The sequence below is a fragment of the Girardinichthys multiradiatus genome, chromosome 12 (genome assembly GCF_021462225.1).
Source record: "Girardinichthys multiradiatus isolate DD_20200921_A chromosome 12, DD_fGirMul_XY1, whole genome shotgun sequence".
Taxonomy (NCBI): domain Eukaryota; kingdom Metazoa; phylum Chordata; class Actinopteri; order Cyprinodontiformes; family Goodeidae; genus Girardinichthys; species Girardinichthys multiradiatus.
Window position 1 is genome coordinate 38,538,477 of NC_061805.1, and position 22,153 is coordinate 38,560,629.

At 38.4% G+C, this 22,153-nt stretch overlaps 1 protein-coding gene across 1 annotated transcript; it reads right to left on the reverse strand.

Annotated features, from left to right (window-relative positions):
• Positions 1-118: 118 nt before the first annotated feature.
• On the reverse strand, positions 119-22,111 carry bco2l (beta-carotene 15, 15-dioxygenase 2, like). The gene is made up of 12 exons (XM_047381182.1): positions 21,976-22,111; positions 20,047-20,224; positions 18,016-18,227; positions 14,078-14,193; positions 13,840-13,942; positions 12,678-12,818; positions 9,169-9,329; positions 8,324-8,494; positions 4,241-4,378; positions 3,422-3,604; positions 3,181-3,291; positions 119-1,758 (listed from the first exon to the last, which is right to left on the reverse strand). Exons 1-12 carry the CDS (start codon positions 22,007-22,009, stop codon positions 1,642-1,644), a joined length of 1,665 nt encoding a protein of 554 aa, XP_047237138.1. The 5' UTR covers positions 22,010-22,111; the 3' UTR covers positions 119-1,641.
• Between the last annotated feature and the right edge of the window lie 42 nt (positions 22,112-22,153).

Here is a 22,153-nt window from a genome sequence, read left to right on the forward strand (position 1 = left end):
GCTGCCTAAGGTGGCACATCCACTTATTGGATTTAGGGGACAATTATTATTTTTACATAGGGCTACCTGGTTTTGAAATTCATCTTTACCATAACAAATGAAATTTGAAAACTTCATGTTGTCTTCGTCATGTTAAAATTTACTTGCTGATCTGAAACATTTAGGTGTGACAAAAAAGCAAAAATGTAATAAATCTGTTAATATCTTAATGAAAGTGTATCTAGGAACAACTAAGGATCCCAGAATAAGCTTGGTCTCTGAGTTTTCTTCCTGGGACTGGTAACTTCTATGACCCAACCTCAGATAACACAACGGATGAATAACACACAGAAAACCATAACTCACACACAAGCAGTCAAACACCCACAGAAATTAAACATGAGTCATGTTTAACATATGAGTTATAAGCTAAATCATTTGCATTATTGAAGACCCATAAAGCAAATTTATTGGGACATCTAGCTGAATAAGAGAAGAACGTCAAAAAACCAGAGGTTTTGTTAAATCACTAGAAAGATATGGAGCTGCAATGTAATTAGAAAAATAATTAAAATATTACATTATGAATTTCTTTCATCCTGTCTTATTTAGTGTGAAGTAATAGGGATAGGTTAATGATAAAACCTGCACAACCTGTGTTGTTTCATTCATGATTTATTTAAAGCTGAGGCTTGTTATTGTAAAAAAAAGACTTAAAATTTACTAAAAACTCTATAGTCAGTTTCAAAGCACTAAAAATACAAAGTTTATAATATATTCATATTTATGAGTAATGACATTTCTGAAACCTCTCAGCTTTTACACAAAGTGCCTGAAAAGAGTGCAAAGTCACTTAAAATCAGTTATTTCAAATCACTGTAGGAATTAAAAAAACAACGATCAGTAAAGTCAGTCCAGGAGAGGATTTGAAGGGAACAAGTGCTTCTCATTATGGTTTGGACGTGTGTTCCTGCACATCTCACAGTGTAATACGACTTTGTTTTGGTTTGTTTTGAGCAAGGCAACACAAAATCATAATGCAACCTCCGCTAGACTCACAGAAGGCCATTGACCAGTTAGATCCATTTGTTTTGCAGCCATTTCAGACATTGTTCATTTTTATCACATTACTTTGACAGAAATTGAATTTCCTCTGATGCATTTTTATGTTTCTTAAGTGCTATTTTCTTCTCTCTGGGAGTATAGTGTTTCTGATGGTGTGGTAATGCAAAAACACTTTAAAAGAAAAAAAGAAACACATTTTATTTAAAGTGTACATTGATTTGATGCAATGTTTTCTAATGAAAATAGAAGACCTTTCAAGTGTCTGCAAGGTGCCCAGTTCATTTCTGAAAAGATTGTTACAAATTGTCACACGAGCAATTAGCAAAAAAGTGCCTCATAAGTCTACAAAAAATCCATCCACCCAACTGATACACTGGGATGAAGTGAAGAAGTGCATCAATCTCATTCAGAAAGGAACAAACAAATGCTATGAGTCTGCAGTTTTTCTCTGCTCTTACTTTTTCTCCTTGGTGTTTTTCATCACAGGAGTGTTTATAGGCAATCATATCAAGAGAAATATTCCATCCTGTGGATAAAGTGGCTGGCTTGCTGGTTTACTTTCAGCAATTTGCCACAGAGCTTCAAAAAGTGGCACATCTAGCCCATCTTGTTAAACACTCCATGGGTTCCATATGGGATATTGACAGGGACCTCAGCTCTGCCCAGCTCAGTGAAGGTCTTGGCATCCAGAACGAGCAAGAAAGTACTTTTTTCCTGGAAGCAGAAACAGAGGAGATAAAATGTGATGTGTAACAAGAAATGAAAAATAAAGGGATCACAAAAGAAGCACAGCCTCACTCCAACAGTGCATTGTTCTTTCCCTTCAGCATTATTAATAAGAGCGCTTAAGTAGCAAAGAAAGTTTTAAGACTCTTAATGTATGTTTTTTTTTTATTCACACCTCACACCATACACTATAGATTGTATCATCAGTTGAAGTAATGGTGCTTGCATTGCCTTGCAAAAGTGTTCATACTCCTTGAACTTTTTTTCTCATTACAACCACAAACTTCATTGAATTTTATATGAAACACCAATGTAAGGTTGTCCATAATTGTGAAGTGGAAGGCAAAGGAGAGGAATTCAAAAATGTTGAAATTGTTTTTAAATGTGGTGTGAATAGTTAGTCAGTATTTTCTAGAACCTCCTTTTGCTGATGTTTCTGTCATGATCCCGAGGTGTTAAGGGTTTTGCTTTCTTTTCTGTGTGTATTTTCACCATTTCCTTGTTGTTTTTTTTGTTGTTTAGGTCTTACTTTCATGGGTTTGTTTCCTTATGCTTGTTTTGTTAGGTGTTTCCCTTATTAGTTCATTATTTTGTGCTTGCTTCTTTCTAGTGTTCTCAGGACATTTAGAGTTATTTTCTGGTAGATATTTTTCTTGGGTTCTCTTGTATTTCTATTGCTGCTCTGCCCTGGTTAATTTGTCTTCCACCCTCAGCCGCAGCCACCTTGCAAAAATATTGATTCTGCTGAAATATGCTACCTCATTTTGACCACAGCCGGCACCTGTTTCTTTTTCCTTTTAAGCTCCATTTTAGTCTTTCTTCTCCCCTGGATTCTTCTGTTTGCCTGCCTGCCTGCCCCATGGTCATTATTGTTCATCATTCTCAATTACTCTTTACGCCCATTGCTTCCCGTGCTTGATGTCTTGTTCTTCCTGTGCAACTCTTTTAAGTCCCCGAATATTTTATTTTTAAAGAAGTCTATTTTCACCTCAGCCACGCTCTTCATATGGGTCCCTCACATACCAAATAATAGTTACAGCTAAAGATCTTTGTTTCCCTGTGAGGATCGTGTGTTCAGCGTTATGTGCAGTGTTAGTTTTTCAGCACACATAGCACTTTGTATGTATGTAAGTTTGCAGTTGTGCCATACTCCTTCCATGTTCAGATGATAGATTGAACAGTGAGATGTTGAAAACTAGGGATATTGTATAACCTAGCCTTGCTGTATTTCTTTCCTTCCACCTTGCTATTATATGCTACTTTGTGTTGATCTAACATATAAAATCTTAATAAAATGCATTGAACTTTGAGCAAGATTAAAAAATGTGAAAGTCTATGAATACTTTTGAAAGGCACTGTAAGTTGAAAAAGAGCGCTGCTAGTTTGTGCCAGTGTGTTTTGTTAAATTACCTTTCTAGGAGTTATAATGACTGACAGGACCACTCCATCATCTTCCTCTGCAGCAGTGGGTGAGGCAACGAAGACAGGCTCAGACGGGTACAAGCCTGGATAGCGCCACACCTAAACAGAGGGATTGCAGACCTTTTATCTGAGCAGTTTTCAGTTAAAAATATAGCTTACCAAGTTCTTTTGTAAAAGTGGTCTATTTAATCATGAGCTCTATCTAAGTAGTCTCTTGATAATAGAGAACCTTAAGCTCCTTGGTGTGGACATCCATCTTAAGCAGCGAGTCGGCAAAAACGTGCCCAAAGCCACATGCATAGAAGTAACGGTAAGGTCTGCCATTGTACTTGTCGTAGTTGATCTGAGGGAACTCGAGGCCGCCATACTGCAATAGCTTATCATTATGAAGCTCCTCATGGGTCACGTAAACCTGTTGGGTCAGAATTTAATGCAAAGAAGGTTTTTTTTTTTTGGTTTTTTTTTCCCTAAAAGGCTCAATTTACATAACACTGCTGTCTTGGGATGTTGAAAACTCAAGTCCTGCCTGCTAAAGATGAATGGATACCTGCATTGAATCCTTGCTCAAATAAAACCCTATACATTTCTGTATAAACTCCAAATAACTCAAATATGCAATATTCATTTGTTCTGAGGTGTAACCAGCAACATATTCCTATCTGTTTCACCTGAATATAACAGATGTCTATCTAAGAACCAATACTGAGAAAACTGTTGCTTAGGTAGTCATGACAACTAAAATATTACCTTTTCTTTCTTTATTGTGCTTTAAGAAAACAGTGCACAAAAGTGTGTGTGTGTGGGCCTCACAAAAGCTATTAAACGGCAATTGTTCACTGCATGGTGGACATCATTTTTGCCTGCGATAAGTCATGAAATTACTGTCTTGCAGAAAGTAGCTTATCTCATTATGCTGGGTAATTGCTTGGAATGTGTGGGAGAGAATTGCCTGTATTTATCATGATTATAGGTCTGATTCTTTACACTTAAACATATTACTTTGGAAGTGCAATGACCATACAGAAATGTGAATACTGTATAATCCCACCTCCCCAGAGTCTGTCTTCTTTGCTGTGGCTTTACAGTTTGGTAGCATGACAAGGTTTTGGTCCAAAGGAGTTTGTTCATCCATGTTTAGAGGCAGGACGTATCTCCTTGGGAGGTTTCTGCACAAAGAGTTGTAAAACTGCCAAAAAACATAAAATCCATCAGAAATGAAGAGCTGCAACTTGTGTGGCTACTTTAAATAAAGATGCTCTAAAAACAATCTAAAAGATAACAATCAGAACAAGACAGTTAGAAAACTAGAATGTTTTGATTAATATTTGTGTTGATTAGTGGACATTTTTACTCATTTTTGAAATCCGACATTTTATGAACTTAAAGCACCAGAAACTTGCAGAGAAAGGAAAAAAAAAAAAAAAAGCTTTTAATGTAATTTGACAAACACTGCCTGAAAGACAAACAAATAGTCCTTATTATCTTGACAATTCAGTTCAGAGTGCCTTGCAAAAGTATTTGCAGCCCTTGAACTTTTCACATTTTGTCAAATTATAGATATAAACAATTCATGGTTAGTGCGATAAAGCCATGCAGCATAGATTCATGATTTTAAAAACCCTTGAATATAATTTTAAGCACGGCATATAAATGTATTCAGCCACTTTACTATGATATTCTTCATGCAAAATCCATTGCATTCCTTTAAAAGCAGACTTATTAGTTAAAAGAGTATGTGTATATATTTTTATCTTCAGTAATGATTGTTACAGCATTCTGTGGAGAATTCAGTGGTTTGTTAGAAAACATTAGTGAACAAACAGCATCCCGACAACAAAAGAATAGAGCAGACAGGTCAGGAAAACGATAAGAAAAGTTTAAAGTAAGGTTGGGTTATAAAAGAATAGCCAAAAGGCCAGGCCAAGTGAGCATCATATCTGAGAAGCAGCCAACATTGTAACTCTCAAGGAGGTTTTTACACCTCAGGTGGAAAAAAAACTGTCAACAGGAACATTATTAGTCATGCACTTTGCAAATCTGATCATAATGGAAGAGTCACATGATTATTGAATTGTTAAAGAAAGACTTCTACTCTGCAGCGTTTCAAAAGCCACACAGAGGACAGAGCAAACATGTGGATGAAGGTGCTCTGGTCAGATAAAACAAAAATAAGCTTTTGCCTGAATGCAACATGATATGTGTAGCATAAAACTAACACTTGGAACACACAATCCCCATGGTGAAACATGGTGGTGGCAGCAACAATCCATAGGGCTGCTTTTGTTAGCAAGACAGAGAAGTCAGTCAGAGCTAAATACAGGGAAAATCTGTAAGAAAGCCTGTTAGAGGTTGCAAAAGACTTGAAAATGGGGGTGAAGATTAACCTTCAAGCAGAACAACAACCCCAAACATACAGCTAGAAGTACAAGAAATATGATGCATGACATGCTCTGAAAACAATTTATCCTTTTTCTTCACTTTCACTGTTATGTGCTACTTAGTCATTGTTTTTGCATAAAATACATTTTAGTTTCTAGTTATAGTGTGACAAAATGGGAAAAGGTTTGAGGAGTATTAAAATGACTATTGACATGTTTTGCATGGCAATGTACAGGGGTTGGACAATGAAACTGGAACCCCTGGTTTTAGACCACAATAATTTATTAGTATGGTGTAGGGCCTCCTTTTGCGGCCAATACAGCATCAATTCGTCTTGAGAATGACATATACAAGTCCTGCACAGTGGTCAGAGGGATTTTAAGCCATTCTTCTTGCCGGATAGTGGCCAGGTCACTACGTGATACTGGTGGAGGAAAACGTTTCCTGACTCGCTCCTCCAAAACACCCCAAAGTGGCTCAATAATATTTAGATCTGGTGACTGTGCAGGCCATGGGAGATGTTCAACTTCACTTTCATGTTCATCAAACCAATCTTTCACCAGTCTTGCTGTGTGTATTGGTGCATTGTCATCCTGACCCCCTGCAGTTTGCCTACAGAGCCAACAGGTCTGTAGATGATGCAGTCAACCTAGCCCTTCACTTCATCCTCCGGCACCTGGACTCCACAGGAACCTACGCCAGGATCCTGTTTGTGGATTTCAGCTCTGCCTTCAACACCATCGTCCCAGTTCTGCTACAGGAGAAGCTCTCCCAGCTGAGTGTGCCCGACTCCACCTGCAGGTGGATCACTGACTTCCTGTCTGACAGGAAGCAGCGCGTGAGGCTGGGGAAGCACGTCTCTGACTCCCTGACCATCAGCACCGGTTCCCCCCAAGGCTGTGTTCTCTCTCCTCTGCTCTTCTCCCTGTACACCAACAGCTGCACCTCCAGTCACCAGTCTGTCAAGCTTCTGAAGTTTGTGGACGACACCACCCTGATCGGACTCATCTCTGATGGTGACGAGTCTGCATACAGATGGGAGGTGGACCATCTGTTGGACTGGTGCAGCCAGAACAACCTTGAGCTCAATGCTCTAAAGACAGTGGAGATGGTTGTGGACTTCAGGCAGAACCCAGCCCCACCTGCCCCCATCACCCTCTGTGACTCCACAATTGACACTGTGGAATCTTTCCGCTTCCTGGGAACCATCATCTCCCAGGATCTCAAGTGGGAGCCAAACATCAGCTCCCTCATCAAGAAAGCCCAGCAGAGGATGTTCTTCCTGCGGCAGCTGAAGAAATTCAACCTGCCAAAGACTATGATGGTGCACTTCTACACAGCCATCATTGAGTCCATCCTCACCTCCTCCATCACCATCTGGTACGCCGCTGCTACAGCCAAGGATAAGGGCAGGCTGCAGCGTGTCATTCGGTCTGCTGAGAAGGTGATTGGCTGCAGTCTACTGTCGCTCCAGGAACTGTACACCTCCAGGACCCTGAAGCGGGCAGGGAAGATTCTGGCTGATCCCTCCCACCCCGGTCACAGACTCTTTGAAACTCTCCCCACTGGCAGGAGGCTGCGGTCCATCCGGACCAAAACCTCACGCCACAAGAACAGTTTTTTCCCATCTGCCACCAGCCTTGTTAACAAAGCCCGGAAACCACCCTGACATTCCTGACATTCTCCCTTTCCCCGTACTTGGCAATAAAGCTTTTCTGATTCTGATTCTGATTCTGATACACGGCACTGCCATCAGGATACAATGTTTGATCCATTGGATGCTCATGGTCCTCAAGAATGGTTCGGTAGTCCTTGGCAGTGACACACCCATCTAACACAAGTATTGGGCCAAGGGAATGCCATGATATGGCAGCCCAAACCATCACTGATCCACCCCCATGCTTCACTCTGGGCATGCAACAGTCTGGGTGGTACGCTTCTTTGGGGCTTCTCCACACCGTAACTCTCCCAGATGTGGGCAAATACAGTAAAGGTGGACTCATCAGAGAACAATACATGTTTCACAATGACCACAGCCCAAGATTTGCGCTCCTTGCACCATTGAAACCGACGTTTGGCATTGGCATGTGTGACCAAAGGTTTGAATATAGAAGCCCGGGCGTGTATATTGACCCTGTGGAGCTCCCGACGGACAGTTCTGGTGGAAACAGGAGAGTTGAGGTGCATATTTAACTGCCGTGATTTGGGCAGCCGTGGTTTTAAGTTTTTTGGATACAATCCGGGTTAGCACCTGCACATCCCTTTCAGACAGCTTCCTCTTGCGTCCACAGTTAATCCTGCTGGATGTGGTTCGTCCTTCTTGGTGGTATGCTGACATTACCCTGGATACCGTGGCTCTTGATACATCACAAAGACTTGCTGTCTGGGTCACAGATGCGCCAGCAAGAGGTGCACCAACAATTTGTCCTCTTTTGAACTCTGGTATGTCACCCATAATGTTGTGTGCATTTCAATATTTTGAGCAAAACTGTGCTCTTACCCTGCTAATTGAACCTTCACACTCTGCTCTTACTGGTGCAATGTGCAATCAATGAAGACTGGCTACCAGGCTGGTCCAATTTAGCCATGAAACCTCCCACACTAAAACAACAGGTGTTTCAGTTTCATTGTCCAACCCCTGTATATACATGCAAACACACACCATAACTGAATTATCCCAACATTTGTAATAATTGTTTTGAGTCCGCACATAAATCTGAGCTCATATTTTATAATGAAGGCATGAGTCAACCTTGTCCATGTCCTCTCCCGATTGTCGACGCAGGTTCTCCAGAGTGAAGTCCCCGATGACCACACCATCATCCCCGCAGCACATGTCCATCACCAAGAAGCCATTGTCTTCAAATGCGTTGATCTGATGCAGTGTGAACATCGGTGCTGCTCGGTACTTCACTTCGCTCTCCTGTTGGATCAGTTATAGTCATTGTATAGTGGCAAATGCCAGTAATGTAAAAATCCTTCAAACAAACAAGTTGAGAGAAGTAGGCTGATTCTGTTAAATATTTGAAGACCAGCAGCATTTGCTGATGTTCTAATGCACCTTAACTTTTCAGGAGTTTTTTTTTTCCTTGAGTTTATTGAGTGCACTGTGTAATGAGACAAAGAAATTGAGAGTAACGATGTTTGAGGAAAAGGCTCCAGCATCCAAGTGTGTCTTCATCAAAATGAATAAGACAAAAATGTAATCGTGCATGCATAGATCTATGCACAGCTTTCAAATGTTTGTTATTGCTTTTTCAGCAGCTATGTGCGACTGTGGGTTTCATGGTTTGCACTACATTGTACTTGTTGAATTTGGTTGTACAAAAGTTTAGTCTTATTGCTTAGGGGATGATTTCTGAAAAGCTTTTCAAATACTTTAATCCAATTTTGTTGTTTATTTCAATCTTTTCTGGACTTTTAAAAAACATTTTTAAAGTTTGTAATTGTACAAATATCAGTTAGCAAAAAAGGGTTGCTCAAATCTTTCTTAAGGTTACAAATATAATGTTTCTTAAACTGCATGCCTTTTAGAAGTTGCTACATCACTTGATCTTTCAAATAGTTTTCGACAGCTCAGAAACTGAAGTCACACACCTTGCCTGTGTGCCTGTCAATCAGGTGGAAAATGGTGTCATATTGTGGCTCCCAGCTGAGGATTTTTTGAAAACTCTGTCCCATGATCTTGTACAGCATGAACTTCAGCAAATTCAGCTTTATCGGCTGCTCCACAAACACAATGTAGTTCTCCGACATGACTGGAGAGGGGAAAATTTTTACTGAACATTAGAAAAACAAGCTGTAGAACTGCTCATGCCTTAATCTGTTCCCTATTGCACATTACAATTTTCCCAGCATTTTACCAAAGAAAATAGGCATCATAGAGGAATATTTACCTCACCTTTAAACTCAAGTAAGAGGTTTATACATTCTTATGACTTGCAGGAGAATGTATAAACATTACAGCTATTAATTTATAACTTAAACACTTTTTGGATGGACTGTTAAGGCTAACAACTTCAGTAGGTGTTTTTTAAACAAAGAATTTGAATTTGAAGTTTGAATTTATTGAAGATTGTCTTTAATCTACACAGTGTCAAATATATACATACACCCCCACTAATATGTGGTCATATGTCCCTTTACATTGCTTTTTGTATCAGAATTGGTCGGAATTGGTAGAACTGGTTTAGATTGATTAGTTGTTTTTTTCAGGCAAAGACCTGGCTTTTCAGAAAATTCTATTCGTCTCAGCTAGAATTCAGATACGTGCCATCCCACAACCTTAATGTTAGCATGCTTTATCTATTCAAAAACCAGTTTTGATGTGTTTTCATATTAGTTTTCTAGTTAGAACATAAAAGTTGTGTCTACGTTTAAATTATGTGATCCAAACTGTCACTCTCAGGTTAAAATTGACAAAAATGAGCAGGAATAACTCAAGGACCACAAAGGCTCAAGCCTACCACAAGCTGGAAGATGCTGGAACCAGTGTCACTGTCAACTCTGAAGCCAGTTTTGAAGGAAAGAAACACCTCCATCAAAACTGAACTCTTTAGGTTCAACTGAATTATAGAGCTGCCCACATGAAGAATTTGAATGCCTTCTAGAGAATCCCTTCACGGTCAAATGAGACAAAGATTCGCCTGTTTGGTCACACTGACTAAAACAATGATCCCAAGAGTACAGCTAAACTCTTTAAGCTAATTAGAATTAAGCAACTGTTATGCATGGTGGTGGAAGGACATGCTGTGGGGTTGTTCTGCTGCCAGTTTCAGTGTTGCATTGAAAACAAAAGACTACATCATTATTATTCAACTTAACCTCCAATCCACTGATAGTTATAACTTAGACACAATTAGGTGTTTCAACAGGTCAGCGATCACAAGCACATCAAAACTGGATTTGAAATGGATGAATCAGGCTAACATTATACTTGGGAATGGGCCAATGTTTGGGCTATGGTTAAAAGTCAAGTCTGTGCCAGGAAACTGGCCAGTTTCTGCCAAGAACAGAGCTCAAATATCTAGCGCAATTACACTAGCACCTTGCTTACACAATGCACAGAGTTTATAGACAACCTGTTAAGGGATATTTATTCAAATATTTGCAGAAGTGAATGGATATATCAGAGACTGTATGAATAAATGTGTTAGAATGTATGTAGATTTGAGAAAATCCACATACACTTAATCTTGTTTACCCAACTCATGTTTTTAAAAATCATTAAAGTTGTATGTTGTATTATCAATTCACCCCCCAAAAATGTGGTTTAAATAGATCATGAAAAGGCCCAACTTAAGAAAACATTCATGCTGATCATGATTCTATGTTAAACTCTGACTGGAACTGCATAGTCACAAAAAGTCTGTAAACCGGTTTTAAATCAGTAACTAATCCTGATAAAGTAATACACAAATGCAATATAACAGATCTCAATTATCGGAAGCCCATGTGATCCATCAAAACAATGTTTGTAAGGACATCTGTACCTGCACATACACTGTCAAGCATCTGCACTTTGTTCAGTCCCTTCCACCATCTAATTCTGTGACCTTGTTATTCCTTCTCTGAACTGAGGAAGCCACATGGATCAGAATCAGTTGCAAATTGAATATTTCTGGTCTCAGCAATGACATTTTCTGTGTTACACTTCTGAAGTAAATGTTCAGGTAAAATTGTTATTCTTACACATGGGCAGAAGAGAGCTGGAACACAACCTGGAACTCCTCTGACAAATGTAATATTAGGTTTGTTGTACAACTGCATGATGTTTTCCTGACTTGTGGGATTTTCCGGTGCCCGGAAGTCTGGTAGGACAGGGTGCTGCGCCAGAAATATAGACCGAGATGTGATCAGGGAACAAATGGAGCAACGCTGTGTTAAATCAGCCAAATAATGGAGTCTTATTTGCTTTAGTTGACTGGCATTGGCCCAGAGCTTGATTTTTAATGGCTACCTTGTTGCCCCTATGGGTATCAGCTGACCTGTAATGTCCAATCATGTGCTCTGCAACCACTAAAAACAAACTCCTCCACATGTTTCTCTGCCGGTAGAGTCTTTCAAATGCTGCTGTAACTTTCGGCACTGCCCCAGTCTTCATGCTGTGCTCTAAGCTTCTGATACTGCTGAATTTGCTAAAATCTGTGTTCATGTGTTTGTGTGTCAGAAGGTTTATTTCTACCACCCCAAATATTCTTCCTGTTTGGATTTTGTTTGCTTTTGTTAAGGATTCCCACAAAGAGCAGTCTATAAATATTGCTGTAAGTGATTATCAGTATTGATCTGTAGACAGAAAAATAAGCATACACAAATGAGTAAAGATAAATTACAACCATATAAACAAAACATTAACACGAACATTTTTTAAGCATCGAAAATTTGTTCTTTGAATTTGGCCAAGAAGGAAACTACATCAAAAACTTTACTTTTTGTGCCTTTGAGGCATTAGAGCTATAGTGTCTTGCAAAAGTGCTATTCAGTATTCATACCCCTTAAATGTATATTACATTTTGTCATACTGCAAGCGTTAACTTCAGTGCTGTTTATTAGGATTTTATGTAATAGAGCAAGTGCATATAGATTAGTGCATAATTGTAGAGGAAAGAAAACTATGCTTGGTTTTAATTTTTGCTATGAATAAAAATAACAGGAAAAAAGTGGCATGTATTTGTACTAAGCTTTGTTTTAATAAAAAACATGTATCATTTTCCTTCCACTTTACAATTATGTGCTGCTTTGTTTTGGTCTGTCAAATAAAATCCTGTAAAATACAAAATAACTTAATTTGAACTCATAGAAGTTGAAGGGATGTAAATATAAAGGCACTGTAGCTTTTCAAGGAGGCAAACAAAATTTTAGCTGCTTTTGTATGAATTAGGGATAGAGTTATGGACAGAGGGTGAATAAAAGGCAAACAGACAAAAACAGAAAAAGACTTAAATGAGCAATTAAAACAATAAAAGCACACAAATGTTTCAATGCACCAGAACCAGTCATTAAATAAATATCTCCACAGTAATCATTGATTTTAGTTCAGTATGCATCCAACCTGCAGACGAGTTAAAGAAAGGGCACTACTTGTCATTCCGAAGTGTGCATCTCACCAAAGCTATGATAATATGAAGGTTTTCTGGATTCAGCTGCAGGGATGGAACAGATCACTTCAGCTCCATTGAGGTCTGCCGAGTCCTCCTTAGCTGCCGTGTTCTCAGAGGGAGGGATGCGGATGATGGTGTAGAAAAAACCTGAAGGAAGTTCCCCCAAAAAACACATTTTGTTGTCATGCCGCATTTGCACAGAAAACATAGAGCAATTTACACACAATAGGCTGGCTAATAAATGACAAAAAAACTTAGATGTCATTTCAGGTCTTCTGGTCATCTGGAGATTTATAAAAATTGGCATAGTATTCATACTCCTATAATTTTTTTAACGTTTTGTCATGTAACCAGAAGATTTTATGTTGAAATTAAATTAAATTGCGATGGACTGGCGACTTGTCCAGGGTGTACCCCGCCTCCCGCCCATAGACTGCTGGAGATAGGCACCAGCTCCCCCGCGACCCACTATGGAATAAGCAGTAGAAAATGACTGACTGACACAATTTAATTAAATTTAAAATTTAATTAATTTGGAACAAAGTAGTGCCAAACTCAGAAGTTGAAGGAAAATTATTCATGGTTTTTTTTTTTGAACATATTAAAATGTGTTTGCCACAACCTATGTAGGGAGCATAGAAAACATGCAGGACAAGGTGCTCTGTTCATATGAAACTAAAAGTGAAATTTTTTGCTCACATAAAAGCACTGAAAAACATTCCAGCAGCACAATGGCCCTAAACGTACAGTACAACTAGAGCTACGATGGAATTGTTTGGTGCAAATGTATTCATGCATAGAATGCCTTTGCAGAGACCAGAATTCAACAGGGAAACTTGATGTTTATAGAACCTCAGCCTGACTGACCGAGCTTGAGCTATATAGCAGAACAATACAAAGCTGACAGAGACATATCCCAAAAGACTTGCAGCTGTAACTGCAGTGAACATCCACAATATTGACTCAAGGAGCTCACTGTTGTCATATTTTCACTTGTAAAACATTTTATAAACCACATGTAATTTTCTTTTCACTTCACAAGTATACAGTATTCTCTGTTGGTGCTTTAACGTGACAAAATATGGAAAGGTTAATGAATATTTTTGGAAGACACTGTAACTGCAACAAGTAAAAAGCAACGATTTGGGCTTGCTACTATTTAAGTCACCATCTTTGCTGTAGGAATTGCCCATGTTGTATGTTGCTCCCTCATAGTCATAGTGTGGGTGTGCTGTAGCTGAGTTAACAGCAATATACTGACTCCAGTCCACCTGACAATGAAATAACAATAAAAAACACATTGTAACCTTTATCCTTTTTATATTTCTCTTTAGCATCATAATTCTCTGACTTCTTATCAGCTCTATGCGTTAAAAAGAGACTTTGTTCAACCTTTAACTACCCACCTTCTCTTTTGTCTCCAAGGTTTGTGGATCCACTCTTCTCATAAAGTTGGTTTCTGTGCTGGCATAAAAGTCTCCCTTGTACTTGACAAAGTTCACATTAGCATTATCTGTGGGCTCTATTTACACATGTGGATGACAGGAAGATATAGTGATTCACAAAATGTTTCTCTTTTTTTCTTAATTTTACAGAAGCTTTAAGTCAGAATTTTCACGATTATCTCTCCTTCATAGCTCACACATCCCCCCCCACCCACCCACACACACACACACACGCGCACACACACACACACACACACACACACACACACACACACACACACACACACGCGCGCGCGCACACACACTATCATTAGCATGAACAGCCTTTCATTAAACCTCTTATGCAATCAAGGACAAGAGCAAGAGCAGTAGAATATAAATAAATTTTCTTCTATTTTCTGACCAATTGTTGTATTTCTATAAAGCCTTTAGTGATTTGTCACTGCTGCCTTGTTAGCTAGAAGTAAATGATGATAGCTCTTAAACACTACTAAGGAATGTGTGAACCTCAGAACTATGTGCTTATGAGTTGTTTTGATGTCATTTATCATGCACATTCTTGTGCATGAACTCTTCCCCCCTGGAGCACCTGAGGGCAGACCGGTAATCTCTCATCACAATCCTGCTTCATTTCATGGCACCACATCGCAGGTCAAAATCTGATACTTTTGTCGAAAACTCTTCTGCTTTAATGCATGAGAGACAATGAACCATGCTGGAAAAGAACCAGGGAAAACAAATAGGCAAGGCACCAGATGAAAGTAAACATAGAGAAAAAATCAGGATGCAAGACAACGTAGCTTGCTGCTAATAGACATATAATTAATAACTGATCAGCATGCTTGTTCTCTGTTAGGTAATGTTTGATTAGCTTTTTTCTGTAAAGTCGACAGCTGAAAGGTTTAAGATTCAGTAACGTAATATAATAAAGTGAAGCAACTTTTTAAACAGCCAGAGGTTATATGTGTTAAGAAATGTAATACCTAAGCAGCAGCCAGTTGTGTGTATTAAAGAAAGCTGAAACAGGAAATAACCTAAAACTCAATCTTTGCATTAACATTCTTCCTTTGCGGATTCTTGATTGCATCATATGTATTCACTTTAAATATTAAAAGTAATTTTAAATTCAACTCTGGCAAGGGTATGAAAAATGTTGTGCTTAACTGTAAGTCTGTCTCTGAAACTCGAGTCCCCATCTCTGATATAGACTTAACATTTGTTCATGATATATATATATATATATTTGTTTTGTGCAGGGACGTTAAAGGTCACCATGAAATGTATTTAAAAACTCATCTCATTTTTGTTGGCTTTAAATCTACACTGCATACAGCCAGAGCTCAGAAAACACCAATTTTACTAAAAGTAAAACTTACCATAATGAAACAAGCTACTTTACTGTAATGATTAATTTAAGAAAGGAAACTGTGCTGCTAAACAGTACACAATAATTGTGTTTATTCATATTTTGAAATGTAAACAGATCATGCACTGATGGTCCAATCAAAAAAATTGTTCCAAGAGCAAAACTTTATCCAAATCATAACCCATTGCAAAAAGGGTCTGGGGTTTGCAAACATCATTTGGAGTTTATAATTATTATCACTGGATGACTTATATTTGTCAAAAGATTTTTTTTTTCTACGAGAATGATAAATTATATGATAAAAGCTCATTTGTAACAAGAGATGTAATTTAATTTATTTAGTATTTTTAGGGAACTGACATATGTACTTGTTCTAATCAAATAGAGGAGAATTATCATTTTGACAACTTTTTGCCTTATCATTCATTATTAAATCATCTCTGTTTTGGAATCACATTTCAAGCTTACTCTAACTGCAAATGAATCAATCAAAATTATTAGTATTAGTATTAGTATTTTGGCGTATGCTTGTACAGTGCCTTGCGAAAGTATTCGGCCCCCTTGAACATTTCAACCTCTTGCCACATTTCAGGCTTCAAACAGAAAGGTATAAAATTCTAATTTTTTGTGAAGAATCAACAACAAGTGGGACACAATTGTGAAGTGGAATGAAATGTATTGGATGTGTCAAACTTATTTAATAAATAAAACACTGAAAAGTGGGGCGTGCAATATTATTCGGCCCCCTTGCGTTAATACTATGTAGCCCCACCCTTTGCTGCATTTACAGCTGCAAGTCTCTTGGGGTATGTCTCTATCAGTTTCGCACATCAAGAGACTGAAATTCTTGCCCATTCTTCCTTGCAAAACAGCTCGAGCTCAGTGAGGTTGGATGGAGAGTGTTCGTGAACAGCAGTCTTCAGCTCTTTCCACAGATTCTCGATTGGATTCAGGTCTGGACTTTGACTTGGCCATTCCAACACCTGGATATGTTTATTTGTGAACCATTCCATTGTAGATTTGGCTTTATGTTTTGGATCATTGTCTTGTTGGAAGATAAATCTCTGTCCCAGTCTCAGGTCTCTTGCAGACTCCAACAGGTTTTCTTCCAGAATGGTCCTGTATTTGGCCCCATCCATCTTCCCATCAATTTTGACCATCTTCCCTGTCCCTGCTGAAGAAAATCAGGTCCAAACCATGATGCTGCCACCACCATGTTTGACAGTGGGGATGGTGTGTTCAGGGTGATGAGTTGTGTTGCTTTTACGCCAAACATATCGTTTTGCATTGTGGCCAAACAATTTGATTTTGGTTTCATCTGACCAGAGCATCTTCTTCCACATGTTTGGTGTGTCTCCCAGGTGGCTTGTGGTAAACTTTAAACGAGACTTTTTATGGATATCTTTGAGAAATGGCTTTCTTCTTGCCACTCTTCCATGAAGGCCAGATTTGTGCAGGGTACGACTGATTGTTGTCCTATGGACAGACTCTCCCACCTCAGCTGTAGATCTCTGCAGTTCATCCAGAGTGATCATGGGCCTCTTGGCTGCATCTATGATCAATCGTCTTCTTGTTCAAGATGAGAGTTTAGAGGGACGGCCGGGTCTTGGTAGATTTGCAGTGATCTGATACTCCTTCCATTTCAATATGATCCGGCTTTAAACTTCTCCACAACAGTATCTCGGACCTGCCTGGTGTGTTCCTTGGTCTTCATGATGCTCTCTGCGCTTTGAACAGAACCCTGAGACTATCACAGAGCAGGTGCATTTATACGGAGACTTGATTACACACAGGTGGATTCTATTTATCATCATCAGTCATTTGGGACAACATTGGATCATTCAGAGATCCTCACTGAACTTCTGGAGTGAGTTTGCTGCACTGAAAGTAAAGGGGCCAAATAATAATGCATGCCCCACTTTTCAGTTTTTTATTTGTTAAAAAAGTTTGACACATCCAATAAATTTCATTCCACTTCACGATTGTGTCCCACTTGTTGATTCTTCACAAAAAATTTGAAATTTATATCTTTATGTTTGAAGCCTGAAATGTGGCAAAAGGTTGAAAAGTTCAAGGGGGCCGAATACTTTCGCAAGGCACTGTAAGCACAACCAATTTAACTGGCCCCTCTTACTATACTGAAGCAATAAAAACATTTTATTTTCTGTTGTTAATTAAATATATGATCTTAAGGGAAAACTGTCACTCTAATGCAATGCAAATGATGATGCATTTGTTGATTTTACAAAGTAAGTTATGGCAAACTATATAGCAGAAAATATTTTCTGTGTTTTTATTCTTGCTTAGTGCTGCAACATTAACTTGGCCTTGGATTTTAGGTGGATTCTGATGGTGTCTTTGCTGCCCTCTTCAGCATGATGACAAATGCATAGTTTACATTGTACAGAGATGACTAGTGTCACAAGATCAAATAATAAATGACTACCTAATGCTGGAATAATACAGGAATGGTCACTGTACGTGCTGCAAGTTTCATACAGAATTATGCAATAAATAAAGAAGTAACACATACGTGGAATCTGAAAGCGAGAAAAGAAGCGTGCAAATAAGTTTTTGCAGGGATCAGGCATGGCTACTGTCCCGAACTCTGAAACCACAATGCGGTTCTTCTCTGAGTTGAGGATGTATGAATCACTGTGTAGGAATCGGCTGCTGTAAGATACACTGCCCTCAAAGATGTGAAAGCGATGCATCAGGGCCATGCCATCAAACCAGTGATTGTATCTGAAAGAGGAAAAAAAGCTTTTTTTTTTCATTTTTGCTGAAGTAATTTGTGTGAGATAAACTGGGCAGCATAATACTGGAAAAGATATTGTTTACTTGGAAATCAACTCAGCTAAGCTTTATTAATGCAGCCACGATCAAACAATAAGACATTTAAAGTGTTTTACAAGGCAACAACTAACAAACGATGGAATCAATAAACAAATTGAGGAGATTTCCTAAATAAAGGACTTGTGCAACAGTTGATAAATGGAAGATAGATATTATACATTTTTGTTAAATTTAAAACAAAATGATGCTTAAACATATATTTTAGCAAGACATTGTATTTTATGAGAAGAGTTGTGAAAATTAAATTAGGCAGTCAATTGTTGCGTTTTATGGGCCAAATATACATTCACTGGCCACTTAATAAGGTATGCTTGTTCAAATCATTTACACAAATCATATGGCAGCACCTCAATGCATGTAGGCATCTATGGCGACTTGCTAAAGTTTGAGCATCAAAATGGAGAGAAAAGAGGATTAAATTAATCTGTCCATGGTACAGGTTTTGCTGCCAGATTGGCTTAGTATTTTAGAATCTGTTGATCTACTGTGATTTTTACTCAGCCTATCTCTTAATATGGAATTTAGTGCAATATTTTTGGTTTACAGGATGTTCAATGAAATGGCAGTGAGCAGCAATTCTGTGAAGAAAAAATGCCTTCATAATGTCAGAGGTCAGGGGAGAATGGGCAGACTGATTCAAAATAAGAGAAAGGCAACTCTGGCTCAAACAACCACTCACTATAACCAAAGTATGTAGAAGGCTACATCCAAACCAACGATACATCAAGCCTTGAAGCAGATGGTATACAGCAGCAGAAGATTACACCGGATGCGACTCCCGTTAGCTACAAACAGGAAACTGAGGCCAATAACACAGGCTCACCAAAAGTGGATGGTAACAGATTCATAAATGTTGCTTGGCGGGATAATTCTCCATTTCAGCTGCAACATTCTGATGGTAGGGTCAGAATTTCATGTCAACAATATAACAGAAAAGATCCATCTTGTCTTGTATTAACAGTTAAACTGGCGTAGGGAATATTTTCTTTCGACACTTTGGGCTCTTTACTACCAGCTGAGCATTATTTAAATACCAAAGCGTACCTGTGTATTCCTGCTGACTATATCTATCCCTTTATGACCACATTGTATCCCTTCTTTAATGGCTACATCCAGCAGCATAATGAACTATGTCACAAAGCCAAAATAATCTCAAACTAGTTTCCTAAACATGACAATGAGTTTCCTGTAATCCAACAGACTCCATAGTCACCACATATCAGTCAACTACAACATGTTTGTGACGTAATGGAGTAAAACATTCAAAGATTCATGTGGAGCCAACAAATCTGCAGCAACTGCTTGATGCTGTCATGTCAGTAAGGACCATTCTGCTAATCTATGACATGACAAATTAAGGCGGTTCTGCAGACAAAAGGGTGTCCAATCTGGTAGTAGAAAGGTGTACCTAATAAAGTGGCCGGTGATCATTGGTATTTCAGCCTTGTCTGTGTAAAGATGCAAAAAATCACAGGGCATTAGGGACCTAATGACTTGAAGGCAAGCTTGTAATCTTAATAGCTGATATATTTCTTCTGGCTTTTCAGGTAAAAGAGCTGAATATCATCAGCATAGAAGTAACATTTAGTTTTGTTTGGTTTTCAAACATGTACAGTTAGGAAAACCTTCATTTCAGACAGCAATGTGTATAGAGTACAATGGTCATATAAATGCACTGACTAACAGATTCAAAGTGTTGAGTAAATACCTGTCTTCTCCAAACTCAAATTTCCCTGGACCATTTCTCAAAAAGCTCCCATTGATCCAGGCTGGAATACTTCCCTTGATCGTAGTGGGGATAGGGTCAGGGGTTTCCTCCCCTGAATGCACCAAAGGTGCCACACTCTCTAGCCCATTGGCCTGTGGACATTGTTCCCTGCTGGGTACTAGCACAGTAGAGATGAAGAAAAGCAATGTAAGTATTTCAGAAAACCTGTGATAGAGAACCCAGAAAACCATGAATGCATGCTGACTTTCTCAGCTCAGAAAGGCACACTCTTCCAAGAAAGTTTTCTCACCAGTTGCGTAACTGGTGTGTTAAATGATGATGTGTTGCTGTGAAGAATGTATTTCTTTGGATGTTTTTTTTTTTCTTTCAAGTGTCGATTAGGGATAAGTGAGATTTTGCAAAAAAGCCGTTAAATCCATAAAATATATTACGAAATATTGCATTCTTTTTGCCTAACTGTGTAACAGCAGTCACAACAAATGTGTTTGTAAATATGTGTTTTCATCAAGTTTTTTTTTTCTTTATCTTCATATGAAACATTTGGATTTCTAAAAGTTAAGGAGAGTTTTTGTAAGTTTAGTTTTTTGGCTCGATGGTACATGTCAGTTCTTGTCAAACCCCCTGCTTGTGTAAACTCACATCTCTCTGAGGTGATGACCTGAGAACCACACTTAATTGTTTTTTTGTTTTTTTTGTTGTTCAGTTGCCAGTTTTTACCATTTCATTGCTTCATACTGTATAAAACAATGGAACAATAAAATATGTGCAAGTATTACATAATTAGCAAATGCAAACCACTGAGAACAAACCCAAGCTCCATGCTGGGCTTTCGTGAGAATGTTTTCCTGACAATGTAAATGTTATTGCAACCAATCAAAGGTTTTTGTTCATTCCTGTGCTATGAATAAAACAGACAATAACAATGACAGTATGCAGTAGAGAGATAATAGGTTTCAGCATCTTATTATGTGGACTTGAGTTTGAAGTGTTTTTACAGCATCATTTCAGAGGACGCCTGAATTTGTGCTGCCATTTTAAGGAGCTATTCCTGCAGCTCCCAACAATAAAAAATGACTATTGTGTACAAAGTGAGAAACACAGACAACCTAAAACTCCTCAAGAAAAAAGCATTGAGTGTTTAATTTCTTTTTAATTACAGTTTTTTTTAATATTCACAGCTGAAACACTGATTTATTATAACTATTCTTATTCCGTTAATCTGTTTTCTCTTCCACACCAACTCTGTTTCTGTACAACCTTCTATCCAGATGTCATTTTCTTTCTGGTCTATTCATTTTCACCGATCAGAGACCTGTCAGTGATTGGTTTTCAGTGAACAACTGAGAATGACTAAAAGGTCTTAATGAGACATTGTGCAAATTCTTTTAACAGTTCTGATTCAGCAGTAGTCTGTGGAGCAGGAATAAAAGAGAAGTGCCAACATGTCTTATCATGGCTGCAGCTTTTTTGGGGGGTTCTCAAATGAGACGAAATAGTATTGTGATGTGCTAAACAGTCTTGATATCAGCTGGTGTGTGTGTTTTATGAAGAACTGAAAGGATTCCTACATTTTATGTTGCTTAACTGTATAACGCAGCTTGATAACTATAGAAAAATCAGTGTCAGGATTCCTCAGTTCTGTATTTTTTATTATACTTCAGTTCTGATTGAGCATGAATCACTCAGACCCATAGTCTACTCAAGATCAAATGACTTAAAAAGGAAAGAAAATTCAAGTGAAGTCAGTTATTTTAATTTTACTGTTTAGCATTAATGCAAAAATAATTTCTCTTTTAAAATCTAATACCAGCTGACAAAGCAATCCCATTTCAAAATAACTCAATCAGTTTAAGTAAATGCGTACCAACACATCACATTGTTAAAATCTAGAAACAAGTATGCACTCACAGCTGCGGGTCTGGCACTCCGTGTTTGCTGACATAACTGCTAGCTCTTTGGATTCTGTCTGAGAAGCACACAGGAATTACACAAGCTGTAATGAAAACCTTTGAACCCTCACTCTCAATACAGGAAGTGATCCAGGGCACTAAACAGCACAAACACAGATTACATATTTAAACTCCTT